Source organism: Ctenopharyngodon idella, chromosome 1, assembly GCF_019924925.1.
Source record: "Ctenopharyngodon idella isolate HZGC_01 chromosome 1, HZGC01, whole genome shotgun sequence".
NCBI classification, from domain to species: Eukaryota; Metazoa; Chordata; class Actinopteri; order Cypriniformes; family Xenocyprididae; genus Ctenopharyngodon; species Ctenopharyngodon idella.
Window position 1 is genome coordinate 35768334 of NC_067220.1, and position 17910 is coordinate 35786243.

A 17910-nucleotide genomic window follows, 5' to 3' on the forward strand; every position below is an offset into this window, starting at 1 on the left:
ACATACATGAAAACACCAATATTGGAATGACCGTTTAATAAGTTTTTACTTGTTTGAAAACATCAGCTTTTTGGTTTTCCATTTATTTTGGTCCTCTAGGTTTTATCTATAGATCTAAACTTTAACACAATCTTCACAAGACATGGTTTGAGACTTATGCTTAATGTAAAATTACAGTGGTTAAAATGTGTAAATACTTCACTTAAGTCATCCTGATCGCTAAACCTTAATTGCATTTTTTACAAATTAGTGCTGCTAAATAAAGTGTAGAAAGGCCAAGATAAACAGACCAATCATAAAATTAAACTTAGAAACATACCACCTTAAGGGGCAATGAAGAGACAAGACAAAATATAGAACTTTCAACAAAATGTTTTATTTGTGAGGCACATGTCTCACTTCTGGCTAGACTCTGACTTGGATGTGGAGGCTCTCAGTGAAGAGAGACGGCGTCTCTTAGCAATCTGTTCTTGACGTTTCTCCTTGGCTTCCTACAAAAAAAAAAAAAAAAAACATTTAGTTTTTCACAACATACCTTTCAATTACACCGCTTGTGCTTAACACTTCTGCAGCTTTTCAGTAAAAGATTCAATCCATGCATTTCGTTTTCAGACATATGGGTGGCTTAATCCATACACAGGTTAAATTGCAGGAAAACACCATCAATTAAACTTATTGCTCAAAATTAAACCACAGTTGCATACCTTCATCCTCTTGGCCAGCAGTTTGGTGTATTCTGCGGCCTCCTCCTTGTTCTTCAGTGTACGCTGCTTCTTGAGAGCAATGCGTCTGCGCTTGTGCTGCAGCACACGGGGCGTAACCAGACGCTGAATCTTAGGTGCCTTTGTCCTGGGCTTCTTGCCTATCAGAAGGAGCATGATCACCCATGAGTCTCTGGACATTTTAAATCCTTTTGGGCCATAGGTTCCAGTAATAAACTAGATACAGACAGCCTAAGCTAACTAAGTGACTCTTTATAAGTAAGGCAAGAAGTCACTTTTGACAGTACGCTAAAAAGCATGTGCTTCCAAACACATATCACTCTTTAGAACTTTTCCCTCTTGCTTGTGCCATTTATAAATAAAAAGTGCAGGCAATTTCATAAGAAAACTGACTGAAAGTCCCAATGAAAACAACTTAAATGAATTTGGACATCTTTTAATGCATGTTAACAGGCAAACAAGTCTGCACATTTGCATTGAGAACCTTTCAAGATTCACTAAACAATACACTGCACAAAGTTTGACAGAGCTTTTCAGTACAACCAGCCACTAATATGAACAGATTGTTATCCGTTTAGCAGCTCCACTTTTGCTGTTGGCACCACACTGTCCCCCCTTGTAAGCTACTGAAGAGGCAAAAAGGGTCTGCTGGTGCCGCACATTTAAATCGGTCGTACCATTTTTTTTTTTTTTTTTTTTTTTTTTTTTTATAAATGGCTTTAGACAATCAATAACATGCCTATTATGACCTAATAATCAAGGTAATAGGCTAAATGATCATTCATGATGAAATGTTCACTCAACACATGACAAATACTGAGCATTAGTAGTCGTACCTTCTTTAGTGAGGGGTCTCCTGACCACATACTGCCTGACATCATCCTCTTTGGACAGGTTAAAGAGCTTGCGGATTCTGCTAGCCCTCTTGGGTCCCAGACGGCGAGGGACAGTGCTATCAGTCAGCCCAGGAATGTCCTTCTCACCTGAAGAAAAGAGAAAAATCCATCAATTAGATGCTATGAACATGTATACCAAATCCAAGCTCCCATTCACAAATAGGCTATGCATTTGGAGATAAAGCTGACTAAATATACCCATCTTGCAACAATTTTATAGTCATCTAATGTATTCAATGCAATTGCAATAATTTTGGCAGAGCAATTCAGTACAACCAGCCACTAGAAACACGATCAGGTTGTTATCCGTTTAGCAGCTCCACTGTTGCTGTAGGCATCACACTGTCCCCCCTTTTAAGCTACTGAACAGGCAAAAAGGGTCTGCTGGTGCCACAAATTTAAATCATGCATACCATATATTGTTTTTTAAAAAAAATAAATAAACAAGGCTCTTTATGCAACAAATAACATGCCTTTTGTGATTTAAAACACTAGGCTAAATGTTCACTCATAAGAAGTCATACCTTCTTTAGTGAAACAGGAAAGGTCTACTGGAGTGCAATACATTTCATTAAGATTAATTATTCTAGTAGAGTCCATTTGCACTATTAATGGAATGGCTCTCAAGACAAAGTGGATCCACAGCTGCATAAAAACTGGATAACATCCCATATTATATTGTAACTTATATTTTTAGCTATACTCACCCTTCCTGACAATGACCAAGTTGAGAACGCTAAGGTTGGCGTCGACGATGCAGCCCCGGACAGACTTGCGTTTACGCTCACCAGTACGGCGAGGGCGGTAACAGGAGTGACCCTTGCTGAGGAGGAGACGCACACGTCCATGGGTCAGCACACCCTGCTTCATGGGGAAGCCCTGTTTGTCATTGCCTCCGCTGATGCGCACAACATAGCCCTATAACACAAATAAACATGGTTAATGCCAGTTTGAAGATGATTTTGCAGTCACAAGTGCAGCAGGTTAAACATCACAGTTTTACATAAATGCAACTTACACATTCAGGATAAGCCAACCATAAAGTCAACTTGAAGTCAACCCCCCATACTATGGAAGTCAATGGGGTCCATCAACTGTTTGGTTAACCATACTCTTGAAAATATCTTGTTTTCAGCAGAAGAAAAATCAGATTTGAATTCCACAGAAATTGCAGTGTATGATGGGCACAGCTTCAGACTATGGTTCCATGCAATCAGATGACATTAATCATGTTTGATATTGAGCAGATTTTAAGGTTGGAATACACTACAACTTTTTCCCAGATTTGAAGTCTGGACGAGTTGATAGTAGCTGCCCAAGATTAGAGCCAGTCTGCAGATTTTGGGCAGTACAGCATTAACGGGGGGGAATCACAGTTTGTGCACGGACTCATAGTTTTTCAGACTATGATTGCATATTTTAAATCCTCCTGAGCCATAGCTTCCATAATAAACTAGATGCAGGCAGAATTAATCTAACTGAAGTAACTCATTGAATATAAGGCAAGAAGTCACTTGTGACAGTACAAACAACACAATAACCACCATATTAAAGATCTGGGTGGAAAGCATGCTAGGGACACAACTATTTATGTACATCATCTCACTTAAATGAACTTGGACACCTTTTAAAGGGATAGTTCACCCAAAAATGAAATTTCTGTCATTTACTCACTCTCAAGTTGTTCCAAACCTGTATGTTTCTTTCTGTTGCCGAACATAAAGGAAGATATTTAAGAAAGTTTGTAACCAGGCTGCTTTGGGGCACCACTGACTTCCATAGTAGGAAAAAAAAAAAAAATACTATGGAAGTCAATGGTGCCCCAGAACTGTTTAGTTTCCCATATTCTTCAAAATATCTTCCTTTATGTTCAGCAGAAGACAGACATGTATACAGGTTTGGAACAAATTGAGGGTGAGTAAATGACAATTTTCATTTTTGGGTGAACTATCCCTTTAATGCATGTAAACAGGCAAACGAGTCTGCACATTTGTATAGACAACCTTTCCAGATTCATTAAACAATGCACTGTACAAAGTTTGACAGAGCTTTTCAGTACAACCAGCCAATAATATGAACAGATTGTTATCCGTTTAGCAGCTCCACTGTTGCTGTTGGCACCACACTGTCCCCCCTTTTCAGCTACTGACCAGCCAAAAGGGTCTGCAGATGCCACAAAAAAAAATTTATCATCACTACCATATTTTTTTAACTTCAGACTACGATTCCATAAAGTCAGAGGATCAAGCATGTTTGATATTTTGAATTAATTTTGTATAATGCCAAGTTTTTCCCTCTGTAACCATTGTCGAAGTCGGCGAGAGTATGACGCCAAGTGTTTTAAAATGAGTTGAGATTTTAGTCAGTTCAGTCAAATCTACTCTTAAAGGGTTAGGTTCACCCAAAAATGAAAATTTGGTCAATTACTCATGTCATGTTGTTCCAAACCCATAATACTTTCCTTCATCTTCAGAACACAAAGTATTTTTAATTAACTCTAAGAGCTTCCTGTCCCTCACTTAAAAAATATTTATCCAAAATATCTGACTATTCAAAACATCCATAAAGTTAGCGTAAAACAAGTCTTGAATAGACACAACTGCATTATATGATAAACAGATTTAACTTAGGCTTTTTTTTCCATATATAAGCATTGATCAGCGAACATGCATAAAGCACCCAATTATGATAAATAGAAGCTCAAGCAAGACTCATTTAAAATATCTTAATTTGTGTTCCAAAGAGGAAGAAAATTCTTATGAGTTTTGAATGACAAGGGTGCAAAAATGACAATTTTAATTTTTGGGTGAACTAACCCTTTAATCTGAAAAGACTAATCAAGTCCCAAGTAATCGAGACTTTACCGGCCTGCAGTGTCAACTGTCAACGCGTGAAGCATTCAAATGCTGGAAATACACAAAGACAAACAATGTAATGAGACTTTGATTCCTTACCTTCCACTCATCACCCAGAGAGTCTGCAGCCACCTCTGTGGCCATGCGCTTCTCATAGAAGATCCTCAGTTTGCGCTCATCGTCAACTTCTATCAGCTTTTGGCAGCCAGTGGCGGGGAACGAGATATTGAGCTAGTTGGACAAGAACAGAGAGAGAATTACGCCGTGTGCTGTAGTTATTACTGTCAATGCAGGGATAATTACACGTTCTTATACAAAATGGCCAAAATTCTGAGGTCTTCATCTGACACGTCTCTGCTAGCTAACCGCTAATGCTACTGAACAACGGGTGTTAGTTTGACACTCATTACAAGCGTCCTAACGTTGAATTTAATGTAACAACCTTGGCGACAATGCTGGCTAATTACCCGCAACAACTTTAAAGTTTCGTCATTTATTCATTGCATGTCTATCCCGGGCGCTGCCATGTTGCCGCACTTCCACGGCTGTCCTCCTAATCTAACAGAATCAACGTCCATCCCTCGTATTGTTTGAGCCTAACTCGATTAACTAAAGTTCATCGGGTAGTTTTGAGACTGTAAAATACAACCCATTCGATATTTCGACTACATTGTGAATAACAAAACTTATAAAATAACAATTTCAGTCCTCCTACCTTCATTATGGAGGACTTTCTCGCTTGGAGTCCACCACGGAAAAGAGACCGGATATCCGACTCGTAGTCTCACATAGACTTCCAGGTTATCGCGAGAATTCATTGTGTCGTTTGAAACAGGAGGCGCAAAGTACAATTTGAGAGCAAAATATAGTACATACACTCTCTTCTAGTGAAATATATACATTACACGACAAACATATTTAAACATAAAAAACATTAAAGATAGAAGATGTTAAAACGTAACAGTTATGAGTCAATTGGTAATTTATTTATGCTAATTTTCATGAAGTAAACTAAAGCATGTCCTCTTGTAAACTCATGTTCTAATAATTTAGTCAAGTTTTAGGCGTCTGCCAGAACCCGTCATAAGAAAAAAAAGTTAATAAAATTGTGTTTTCTGAACTCTTAGTGTTCAAATATGGTTATGACATGCAGAGCTGATCGATGTTTATATGTGTAGCCTACATCAAATACAATTTACTAGCCTATTAAACAGCAGACAGAAACAAAAATGGAAAGAGACAAGACCATTCACACAGTACAAACAGTTCGTTTTATTTTTATTAGTTTTTATTTTATTTACATGTGTTTGTTCTAGTTGTGAAAGTTGTTTTCTCCATGTATTCACCCACTGGTATGAACTGCCTCCAGTAAAAAAATAATAGGCTATAAAGGTTTTAAGAGTAAACTATGTAGGCTAGTACTAGTAGTAAAAATATCTTTAAAAAAAAGAAAAGAAAAAAGGAGTAGGCTAGCCTATATTTTAAGAATCAGTTAAAAGTCAGTTGTCACATAACTGGGGTAGGAAAACTTGTGTGTATGTTTCTAGAAACAGATCTCTTATAACAACTATAACACCATGACCAACATCGGAACTGTTATCGTATATTCATCATATATGATAGCCTATTGATGAACGCTTGGATCAACCAGAACAGGGCCGTTGTGATGTGAATGCTGTCCTGGTTTTGTTTTGCATTGACAATCCTCTATTATTTTTACAACTTTTATAATTTCTGTGTTGTCAATGCATTGAAGTTTCAGAGTCTTGAAAGCGACGATAACGGGTGAGCAGACAGCGCAATGAAAGGAACCTCCGTCTTCCCCACTAGAGGGCGACGTGTCACATTTTCCGAAACAGACGTTGTTTTGAAGCTCCAACGTTTCACAGTTTTCATGGAAGATCCTCTGTGAAATAGAAAACACCGTTTTTGCAAATTCCTTAAAAATTGACATTTACAAAACCACACATTACAAAATCCTTAAACTAATATTGGAAATCCACAACAACCCGTACCTGAGAGAAACTGAGCGCTCGACACTTTTCTTGACGGACCTCGATGTTCCTAATTGGCAGAACGTATCTGAAGTCTGATTTTCCTCGAAACATGAACTGATTCCAGAATCCTTTCGCGTTTGTAGAGGATGACCTGTGAGCTAAGTTCACAGCTGGGTTGGAGATCTTAGAACTGTCCTGCAAGCTCATACTCAAAGGTTGGTTTGAATTTTCTTGAGTTACATTTCCCAACCTCACTACCCTTCTCAGATGCTCAATCCTGCTGCCCTCTTTTGGATCGGCAAGCGAAATTTCACGAGATGCACTTGTGCGATGTGAGACAAACTTTTTAGCCAAACGTGACTGAAAGAAAATTCCGAATACCTGCATTTGTAAGGTAAAAAATAAAATGAAGTGAGCGGAACGCATGTTCTCAATACGGAGGGTCGCAGAACAAATGCAAGGTCAGCGCAAGCGGCGTTTGCTTTATCAGGTGTGAAACCAAATGTTATAGACACCTTTGCAGACAGTGCGTAAAGATCAAAGACGCAAGACCTACAATGTAGACATATTGTGTTATATTACTCTTTCTTTTTTCTTTTAAAGTAGCCTACTTTATTGACATGCTTGTTTTGCAAAATATAACCAAAGCATTAAGCACAAACAGTGACATAAATAAAAGTAATGGCAACATATAGTTTCAAATAAAAAAATGAAATGCTAATCTAATAAAATAAATAAATGCTCCATAATATGATGCTCTTACATATTCAGGTCTTTTATGAAGTATAATTTGAAAAATATTATTGTGAGCATTAATTTCAGCACAAATATGCATGGCAGTTGTGCATTATAGTGATTAATTTAATTATAAAATGAATCTGATTCTTTGTAATCAGCCAAAAAAGGGTGGCTTATGTGGTTTTAATCACACTTAAAAATAGTATTCATTATTTTAGCATCAAAAATCTCCCTCTTTAAAGTGTAAAAGTAAGGTGGTCACAGACTCATGAAAGCTCTCTAGTCTGTCACAACATCGCTAAAGAGATCAAAAGATCATTTTAAAATTACAGAACAATGACAGGCACACCTATCCACATTATTATGTAGACTGAAGTATACAGAAGATTGAAAAAAATTCTAATTGAATTGACATTGTGTGTTCAAAGTACAAAGTCCCTGTTTATCAAAGATGAAAATCAACCCTTCCCAGACTTTAAGTCATCAGGGCCTGTAACTAATACTGTCAGATCTCCTCTACTAATACTCCACATCAGGGCTGGTAACAGAAATTTGATGTTACACACATAATTATTATTATTTTTTTTTAAATTAAGTCTTTAAAAATGTATTCAAGTCATCAATATATATATATATATATATATAAAAGTGTTTTTTATTTTTTCCCATGTTACAGTCGGCATGAAACGAAAGTCCTTTCTTCCCTATTGTGATGTATATCTGAGTGATCCAGCTTCTTAAATGAGAAAAAAGTAGGACGGGACTTTATTTTGTCCATCTGAAATTGATTGGATGGTTGTGGTTTGCTATTGCTGATGTCATGCAAGTGACAGCTTGTCCTGCCCTCATGCAAGCGTCATCAGAGAAGAGAAGAGATGTCACCTCAAGTAAAAAAGGAAGATTTTTGATTGAAGATTACAAGGGCACATGAATAAAAAAAATGGTGTGCACAGATCAATCATTTACATTAAATACTGTAATATTCCATAAAAAACAAGAATTGTCCATTTTGATTTCATGATGACTTTAATGATTTGGTAATAATGGAACAAGAGTTATTTTTCACTATTATTTACAACAGGATTTGCTATTTCATGGTTTTACATAAAATATGTTTGTTATAAGAGACAATAAAAACAACTTTGTGCATCAAAACCACTTATTTTCTGGTATGAACTTGATTTTCAAAAGTCAACATATTTGCGACACTGAATTTAACATTTTTGATTAGCCAAACATCAGTCTCTGAGTAACGTAATTTATTTAAGCCACAAAATAAACTTCATTTCATAAAATAAGAATAATGAACTACACAAAATGCTTCGTCTCCAGTACATTTTATAATTACCCAAAAACCAAACATAGTTCACCCCTCACCTGTGTTATCATGTCTGTCAAAAACAGTTGAAATATTAGAACTAAAAACAAACATCGACACACTCATGGGCATCAAACACTTCACTGAATACTTGGTGGCTAAAAATATATAATTATTACCTTACGATCCATCTGTTTTCAAAACCACATCATTTCAATATCACAACCTTGACGTCTGTCAAATAATATTGTGCACAATACAATGTAGTAGCAGAGGTCCAGCGAGTACACACATTTCCTAGAAAACCCACACTACTGGATGTTTTGAATGCATCATTACTTTCCAGGAAGAGGGAGAAAATGGCGGCCTGAGCAGCTTTAACATGCTGTCTGTCAGAGATGATAACATGCATAATACATAACGCACTCGAGTATAAATTTGTTCTCCACTCGCTGAAATTGAATCAGAATTGAATCAGGGGAAAATACTTAACACTGCATGCTAAAGAGAATAAAAACAATCTAATTGAAAAACTTCGCCGGGTTGGTGTACATTGTTCAACGTGTGTTGGTTTTGACAGACATTTTTTATACACAAGCTACACATTCTGATTCTGAATGTGACATTACTGATTTTAAAGGGGTCATGAACTGCGTTGTTTTATAATGTTTCCTGGGTGCACTTATAATGTTAATGCGTTTTACATCATAAATTGTCATAATTTAGAAATAAAAGGCAGTTTTGCTACCCTGATTTTAGCCCTCTTATTTGAACACTCTGTTTTAAGGGGCGTGTCTGCTGTGAGACTTCAGTGTAAACGCCCACTGCTGTGATTGGCTAACATTTTTCCATTTGAAATAGCCAAGTATTACTCTCTCTCTCTTTTAGCACGTTTTTACTATTACAGCTCTCAAGGTTAACCAATCGTAAAAAGTGATGCATTACATCTGATCTATGCCATTATATTTAGATCGTGGCATGTAAGGTTGCAGTGATGAACAGCTGATCACAGACATGTTGTTGAGCGCATGAAAGCAGTGATCTCGTCATTACAACTCAATATCTGCACTCTAATGAATGCTTTCATTGTAACTAACAGTGCAAACGCGATAAAAGTAAGAGATTTGTTGAAAAAAAAAAATGGGAGTTTTGTCGCGTGTCCAGAATGCAGTCACAGATAAACTTGCGCTGTTTGATTGACAGCTGCAGTGATTGCAAAGGGAGAGTTCTTTGATCGCTTTCTTTATATAATTTAAACACTGTTTAAATAACAGATTATTTTCATCCTACTAAGAGAAACAATGTGAAGTTGACTGTTAAGTCACTGGTTTGATTTACTGACACATAGACAAAGAACATCTGACTGTACATAAATAATTACATATCAGATCAGGCATTAGAATTAACACAGTTACTTACATGTTGTTGCATTACTGTCGAGTCCATATCATAAAAGTCAGTTTACAAAGCCTGCGCTGAAATGCGATTGATTTACCAAAGAATCCACAGTGAAATACTGAATACTAATAAATAAAGCTCAACTGAAACGTTCACATTGTTGAAAATAAATAACCATATTCCTAGAATGAGGATCCTTTAAAAGGTAATGTTATAGTCCTGTATCGCTCTTCTCTCCTCGTCATCTCACTAACACGCCAGTGGGCGGGGCTAACGTTGCAATGATGAAGTAGCCATTGATTTCTTCTGCAGAGGCGGCGTTTTACCTATAGATAGGCACATTCCAGGATCCATCATTCAATGAGCCTGGTATCAGTAAAAGCTTTTATTGGACTAACAAGGAAGTTTTCAGTTCTGAAACTTACAGGATATTCTTATAGTACGATGACCTCTTATATATCAAAAACTCAAAGAAAAGTTGATTTCTCAATTCATGGCCCCTTTAATATTTTCAATAATTTACTATTCTTGACATCTTTTTTTTTTTCTTCATAATTTTTGAAATAGATGAACTGTTAAATGAGAGATCTTAAGATTAGACCCTGTATGCATTCAATTTGATTTATTATAAACTTGACAGGTGATTTTTATAAAATGTAGTTTGATCTTCTCAGTTGTTTAAAAGATTTAGAAGAAGGCAATTATCCAAGTTTGATAAAATGTTTAATTTTCCAATAAAAGATTATTAATTTTAACATGATTTGTGACATTAAATTATCGCTTAGCAGATTTTGACTTATAACTAAAATTACCTTCATTCTATTTATCTTCAGTAAAATCACACAATGAACTCAAACAGTTTGCCCATTGTCAGAGTACTGTCACCCCGTTCTTATGAGACAGTATTTGTCAATCCTAATAATGTTAAAAATGTTTAAAACGTAGATGAAAAACAGAGTCTTAAAATCTCTAAAACTAAAAATCTGCACTTGTCTGACTGGTTGGATCAGCAGCCAAGTGTGCGCTTTGAATAACTTAACTGTGTGTTTGCCTGTTGGTATGTGGACACACCTGTTTCCAGGAGGTCTCCACTTCATAGTGTGCAATACGCCACATTCTCTGCGGAAGAGAACTGAGACAAAAAACATCGGGGAAAAGAAAAGGACAGACGAGAGGTTCGTTTTTAAAGGAGTATCTATGTATGTAAATTTGTCTTTTAGATTATATTTCCATATACTCAACTGTGTTTGTATGTAAAGTTTTTGTAAGGTTGGGTTCTACTTTATATACCTTGTAAAAATGACAAGATGTAATTGACTGACATCATGTGATTCCAATTACTTTGTAAACACATCATATTTATATTATTACTGTTATTATTTTTGTTTACATGCTCTTACTAAAGTACATTTGTCAGAAGCAGCCCTACAGTGTAATTATAGTGCACAGAAAGTTTCATGAACTATGTGATTGGCTGCGAATTTGTATTTAAGATGAACCAATTTGTGATGGTGTTCTAAGAGCATGTCAGAGTATTTTCTCGCTCTTGGGTTTTGTGACAGTATGTTTTTTCGATCGTTTTTACGTTATGCAATGGTGAGTTGGCTGCTCCTAGCTTTGTTGTATCTGTGTAGCTGGTCTGACTTCATTCCAACATTTCAGTTAGCAATAGTTTAGAATAACTGAAAATGTTTCTTTTTTTTATGCCATTTTGTGTGTTTTGCTTTTGACAGGTAAGTAAACATTCATGTTAAGGGAATCCATTCAAGTTTTGAGAATTCATATACACTACCGATCAAAAGATGATTTCTGAAGGATCATGTGATTTTTCTATGTATAAATGATAAACTTGTAAAACAAACATCTGTATAGCAGTTATTTATGCAACAATGGTTGACGTGTTTGAGTGTATCTGCATATTTTTGTTTTACAATCAGTCTGAATGCTTTCAGGTTTACTATGTCATTTCCTGGTGAATTCCTGTCAGAGGAGCAGTTTACCTGTTCCATTTGCCTAGACGTCTTCACCAATCCTGTGTCCACACCCTGCGGCCACAGCTTCTGTTCATCATGCATCACTTCCTACTGGGAGGGCCAGGGAAAAAGCTGCTTCTGTCCTCTGTGCAAGGAAAGCTTCCGCAAGCGCCCTGAGCTCCACATCAATCACACGCTCAAGGAGATCACAGAGCAGTTTAAACGGATGGCAGAGACCACGATGAGCGCACCCAGAAGTGCACCTGCTGATTTACCCTCCAATCCTTTCTCTGCAGCGAAGCCTGGAGGGCAGCACAGACCGGTAGCGCTACCCAGTGGGCTATTGCCAGAGATGAAGAGCCGCTTCCAAAGAACATCATCCAGTGAGCTTTTGGCATCCCATGATGCTTCTTCTCTGCCTCCAGCCAAGACACCTAAACGAAACTTTAGCGTGCATGGAGTGAGTGGAGCAGGTTCCAATGGGCCACAGTGTCCCAGGCATGGGTATAGTTTGGAGCTGTTCTGCAAGTCTGATCAAACATGTATTTGCACAATATGTGCAGAAAGGGAACATTACGGGCATTCTGTGATGGAGGCCAAGAGAGAGATGAATATTAAGAAGGTTAGTGTGAGAACGTAATATTGAGGTAGGGCTCAGTGTCAGTGTTTATTTATGTATGCGACTATGCGTCCATTTTAACATTTCGTATCTCTGCAGTCCCAGTTGCGTATCTTGGAGGTGGAGCTACAAGGATTGATCACAGTCAGAGAGAAGAAGATAGAAGAGATCCAAACATCACTTGCAGAAATTCAAGTGTGTGCATCTATGTCATATAATGTTTTAAAGGAGTTGTTCATCCAAAAATGAAAATGTGTCATTTACTCATCTTCATTTTGTTCCAAACCCATATGCTGTTTTTATCCTATGAAACACAAAAGGGGATTTTTTGAAGAATCTTCACATGACCATATATAAAGTCCGCATGAAACAGAAGCTTGCAATAGCCTTCTCTTCCCTATTGTGACGTATATATCCGAATGAAGCGGCTTCTCGGGCAAAAAAAAATGTAGGACGGGACTTAATTTTGTCCATTTTGAATTGATTGGCAGTGATGTCATGTGAAGACGCGTTGTCCCACGCGCCAGTAAACATGTCATCAGAGAAGAGATGTCGAGGGAGGGGAAGTTACCTATTACAAGGGCACATTAATTTTAAAAGAGTAATGATGTGCACAAATAAATCATTTATAATAAATAACTCAATATTCCATAAAAAAAAAAAAATTGTCAATTTTGATTTCATGATGATTTTAAACTCTACACGCAGAAAAAAGAAAAAAAAATAGCACAAAAGTCATTGGGGCGGTGCCCTTTCAAAAGCCCTGTCAATCTTTTTTTTTTTTAAATAGATTTCGCCCACAAAAATTTGCTGAACAACAGTAAATGTGATCCTATAGTCTTCTGAAGTCATGCAAGCTTTGTGACAGGAACAGACCAAAATTTAGGTTGTTTATTCACTTATTTTTCAGTGAGTAATGACCTCAGCTATTTTTTGCACAAACCAAATCTTCACAGACCAAAATCCATATGGGCTAAAAGGGGTAGTTCACCCAAAAATGAAAATTCTGTCATCATTTACTCACCCTCATGTTGTTTCAAACCTGTATGAGTTTCTTTCTTCTGTTGAACACAAAAGAAGGTATTTTAAAGAATATTGGTAATCCAACAGTTAACAGTAACCGTTGACTTCCGTAGTAGGAAAAAAATGGCTACGGTCAACTTTCTGATTACCAACATTCTTTAAAATATCTTCTTTTGTGTTCAACAGAAGGAAGAAATTCATGCAGGTTTGTAACAACATGAGGGTGAGTAAATGATGACAGTTTTCATTTTTGGGTGATCTATCCCTTTAACTGTCATGGTCACCATTAACTGTTGCTGTGTGGAAAAGATGCTTGTGAATATTCTCCAAAATATCCAATTTTTGTTCCACGGAAGAAAGTCATATAGGTTTAAAGGACAAGAGGGTGAGTAAATGATGATAGAATTTTTCATGTTTGGGTGAACTATGCCTTTAAATATTTTATCTATACTTAAGCATTTCCTCACCCTCATAATTTTCTTTATTTACATTCTTACCTACTGGTTTTCTGCTACAATATTTTCTCATCTCATTTCCTTGCTACAAGGTGAATGCAGAGCGAGAGAAAGCAGGAACAATGAGTATGTTTGCTGAGTTGATGAAAGCTGTTGAGAAGTCCCAGGCTGAACTTCTGGAGGTGGTGGAGATGGGACAGCGGGCTGCCGAACTGCGCTCTCAGGCCTTTATACGTGAGCTGCAAACAGAGATCTCAGAACTTAAACAAAGATGCAGCAACCTTAACCAGCTGACCCAATCCCAAGATCATCTTACCTTCTTCAAGGTCTCATTTGAATCCAGACTTAAACTTTTTTAGTTATTGATAGTTGAGAAATTGTTGCATATATTCACCCCTTCTTTAAAGCTTAAATAATTTAAAGGCCGGAACACACCAACCCGACTAGCGGCAACGAAAGCCGACGGTGTTGTCTCCTCACGTCGGCTGCGGTGGGGAAAAAATATGTGCTTGAACACACCAAAAGAACTTCAGCCGACTGTAAACTAACACGCGTGTTCTGTGCCTGCGTATAAAGGAGATAGCTGTCTATGTAAGCGGATATATTTGTCTATATTCATCATTCAAAAATGAAAAGCGAAACTAAGACTGTATGTATACAAACCATATACACAGCAGCGCTTGCTTACCGTTTTGTATATCAATCATGCTGATCACGTTATTTTTTCCACTCCACTCATGTTATTATGATCGTCGGCTTGGTGTGTTCCGGGCTTGACATGTCAAAGTCAATTGTATTGATCGTTTTGTATTTTATACCCCACTATGTAACAATATTTTATTTATTGCTGTTTCTTCTCAGACATATCCAGCCTATAGTAGTTTACCTGTGACAAAGAGCTGGGCAGAAGTGGCCTTGACCCCTGACCCCACTGCAGGGGCAGTGCTGAGAAATGTCACTCAGATGGTAGAGGAGGTTCAGGAAAGGCTGAGGAGACTGTCAGCGATCTGTAAGAGAAAGTTCCTTCCTGAAATGCTCTTTAACATATACATCATACTGTATGCACACTCATGTACTGTATTTCACATTGCACATGGTGAACAAAACGAGGACATCTTTGACTCAATAGCACTTCCGATGCTTCACCTCACCAAACATATTATTTGTTTAAAACCAAAGAGATTTTAAGAGCAGTTTTTTTTTTTTTAATTCTACATGTACACATCACTGTTTTCAATCATGTTCATGGTATGTATTGTTGTATTGTCAGGTTTGTACACTTCCACGGAAAACTCACAGGAATTACATCAACAAAGTAAGTTTTTTTTTTTTTTTTTTTTTTTTTACTTTTTTTGGTAGTTCTTCCTCATCTACTCCAATTTCAGCAAAATCATAAAAATTTTTAATGTCACTTGTCATGAACTGCTCCAAGACTCAAGGCTGAGGATCCAAACGCTGTAGTTTTTTGAAAGGATAATCCACAATCGTAGTCCAAAACAGGCAAGAGGTCAAAAGCACAGGGTAAACAGTCCAAACAATGACAGAGTCTAAGGCACAGGCAAACAGAGAAATATTGGGCAACAGGCAAAAGATCAATCCAAGACACAGGCAACCCAGGATACAAGGCTTAGAAATGCAGTAAAAACACATACAAGACTTTGCAATGAATGACAGAATGATCCAGGCTTATATAGGCAGGGACTGACAAGGCAATGAGAACCAGCTGGGAACAATCAAGCATGAGACCAGACAGAGAATTATGGAGAGTGTATTCCAGTACAGAATAGCTATGAACAAGGAAGTGCCCTCTGGTGGAGATCCAGGGCGCACCAGCTGGTGATCATGACATAACTACAGAGAACAGGTTTTTCCTCTGTTATAGTCCATTTTTCAAAGCCAGGGTTAATGTCTACTACTAAACTAGCTTATACTTTAAACTTTAAAAGCATTAAATACTATGAATACTGTGGGTACTTATGACAAATTATTTGCAGATAAAAGTGTCTGTTAAATGAATAAATGTAAGTGTAAATGCACTACACCCTCCCCAAGAGTATCATAAAATTTTGAAGGTTTTAACTTCTCATGGCTTCACATAATCATCTCACGCTTTTGCTTTTGTCAGTATCAGAGGAAATCTTCTTAATATTATCAGTGTTGAAATGTTATTGCTGCGTAATATTTTTGTAAAAATGTGATATATTTTTTACAGGATTCTTTGATAAATAGAAAGTTCAAAAGAACCACATTTATTTGAAATAATTTTTTTGTAGCATTATTAATGTCTTTTATGCATCTTTGCTGAATAAAATAAATAAGTGATTTTTTTAAAAAAAAAAAAACTTAACCTGAACTTTTGAATGGCAGTGTATCATGGTTTCCACAAAAATATTAAGCAGCACATTGATAATAATAATAATAAATGTTTCTTGAGCACCAAATCAGCATATTAGGATGATTTCTGAAGGATCATGTGACACTGAAGACTGGAGTATGATGCTGAAAATTCAGCTTTGCCATCACAATTACATTTTAAAATATATTCAAATAGAAAACACTTGTTTTAAACTGTAATAATATTTCACAATATTACTGTTTTTACTGTATTTTTCATCAAATAAATGAAGCCTTGGTGAGTATAAATGATTTCTTTCAAAAATATTAAAAATCCGTATTGTTCCAAACTTTAGTAGTGTATGATTAGGGTGGCTCTGTGCTGTACTAAGTCTTGTACAAAGCCACTTAATTCTGCAATTTTTTATTTTAAAAGTAATATTTTTCTTCTGCTTTTCTTTAACTGTAGAGGTGTGGAGAGCGCCGGAATATGCAAGTATGAGATAATTTTTTATACTCTGCACATCATAAGATACTCTAAATATTTATGTCCCCACTTTCATTTGTATGCCTGCAATCATTGTGTTTTCAACTCTTCTGTTTCTCTCCTCAGTGGACGTGACCCTAGATCGAGACTCAGCCCATCCACGTCTGATCATCTCTGAGGATGGTAAGCAGGTGCGCTGCAGTGACCGCTACCAGATGGTGCCAGACACACTCGAACGGTTTGACCGTGTGGTGTGTGTACTTGGCCGCCAAAGTATCAGCTCTGGCTGCCATTACTGGGAGGTCTTGGTGGGTGAGAAGACGGATTGGGATTTGGGCATTGCCAGCCGCTCTATCAACAGGAAAGGAAAAATAGCTGCAAACCCAGCTAATGGATTTTGGTTCCTAAGTTTGCGTGACAAGAATGAATATGTCTTTCGCACAGAACCATCAACGCCTATAAACATAACCCCAAAACCGCAGAGCGTCGGTGTGTATGTGGACTATGAAAAAGGTCAATTGTCCTTTTATAATGCGGAGACAAAGTCACTGATATTTACATTCATAGACACCTTTACAGAGACTTTATATCCTTTCTTCAGCCCATGCACCAACAAATCTGGCAAAAATGAGGCACCCCTTATCATATGCCCTGCCTATTCAGCTGATCCAAGCTGGCTGACTGAAAAATGACAGAATAGTGGTATGAAAAAAAGAAATATAGCTCACAGGTTTTATTTTCTTTAGTTATATTTAATTCCAATCCAAATGATATTTTTTTTATGGTTTTAATTTACAATTCATGTGATCATTTCATTGATTTCATTGCTTTATATATATATTCAACAAAACATTAAACAGTTCATCTTTATAGATTTATGAAAGGTTTGAAATTGAAATTTAATTTGACACTGAATACAACATTGGGTGCTGATGTTATATGTAGTTATAATTGTAAAATAACCTCCCATTTAATTTGTATTTAGCTTAACCATGCATTAAAAATGTATAATGTTCAAATATGTGTTTGGTATGTTACAGTAAAACAACAATAAATGTGAATAATAATAAAAGTTAAATCTGTATACAGTATGTG

General features: G+C 36.7%; 2 protein-coding genes across 4 annotated transcripts; one reads left to right on the forward strand and one right to left on the reverse strand.

Moving 5' to 3' along the window:
* Positions 1-356: 356 nt before the first annotated feature.
* Positions 357-5310, reverse strand: rps6 (ribosomal protein S6). Its single transcript, XM_051898679.1, has 6 exons — positions 5189-5310; positions 4573-4704; positions 2326-2536; positions 1559-1705; positions 705-862; positions 357-491 (listed from the first exon to the last, which is right to left on the reverse strand). The coding sequence occupies exons 1-6, from the start codon at positions 5192-5194 to the stop codon at positions 396-398; spliced, it is 750 nt and encodes a 249-aa protein (XP_051754639.1). The 5' UTR covers positions 5195-5310; the 3' UTR covers positions 357-395.
* Positions 5311-9850: 4540 nt separating this feature from the next.
* On the forward strand, positions 9851-17906 carry btr01 (bloodthirsty-related gene family, member 1). Of its 3 annotated transcripts, none has more exons than XM_051909518.1 (8): positions 9851-11099; positions 11877-12519; positions 12616-12711; positions 14087-14320; positions 14856-15003; positions 15265-15309; positions 16798-16824; positions 16942-17906. In XM_051909518.1, the coding sequence occupies exons 1-8, from the start codon at positions 10870-10872 to the stop codon at positions 17505-17507; spliced, it is 1989 nt and encodes a 662-aa protein (XP_051765478.1). In that variant the 5' UTR covers positions 9851-10869; the 3' UTR covers positions 17508-17906. The 3 variants fall into 3 exon arrangements, with proteins under 3 accessions (XP_051765478.1, XP_051765469.1, XP_051765487.1); XM_051909509.1 differs by having other exon boundaries at positions 9853-11123; XM_051909527.1 differs by lacking the exons at positions 9851-11099; positions 11877-12519; positions 12616-12711; ... (1 more) ...; positions 14856-15003; positions 15265-15309 and having other exon boundaries at positions 15366-16824.
* Positions 17907-17910: the final 4 nt, after the last annotated feature.

What these genes read in the sequence shown, in the direction of transcription:
- rps6 (XM_051898679.1), bottom strand. An exon ending in CTTGGTCATTGTCAGGAAGG is followed by an intron (nt 1,706 to 2,325) that starts GTGAGTATAGCT and finishes TCTTTTCTTCAG; the next exon opens with GTGAGAAGGACATTCCTGGG. An exon ending in GAGACCCCTCACTAAAGAAG is followed by an intron (nt 863 to 1,558) that starts GTACGACTACTA and finishes TCCTTCTGATAG; the next exon opens with GCAAGAAGCCCAGGACAAAG.
- btr01 (XM_051909509.1), top strand. Translation starts at nt 10,870, where the DNA reads ATGAAAAACAGAGTCTTAAAATCTCTAAAACTAAAAATCTGCACTTGT. An exon ending in CATCACTTGCAGAAATTCAA is followed by an intron (nt 12,712 to 14,086) that starts GTGTGTGCATCT and finishes CCTTGCTACAAG; the next exon opens with GTGAATGCAGAGCGAGAGAA. An exon ending in ATCATCTTACCTTCTTCAAG is followed by an intron (nt 14,321 to 14,855) that starts GTCTCATTTGAA and finishes GTTTCTTCTCAG; the next exon opens with ACATATCCAGCCTATAGTAG.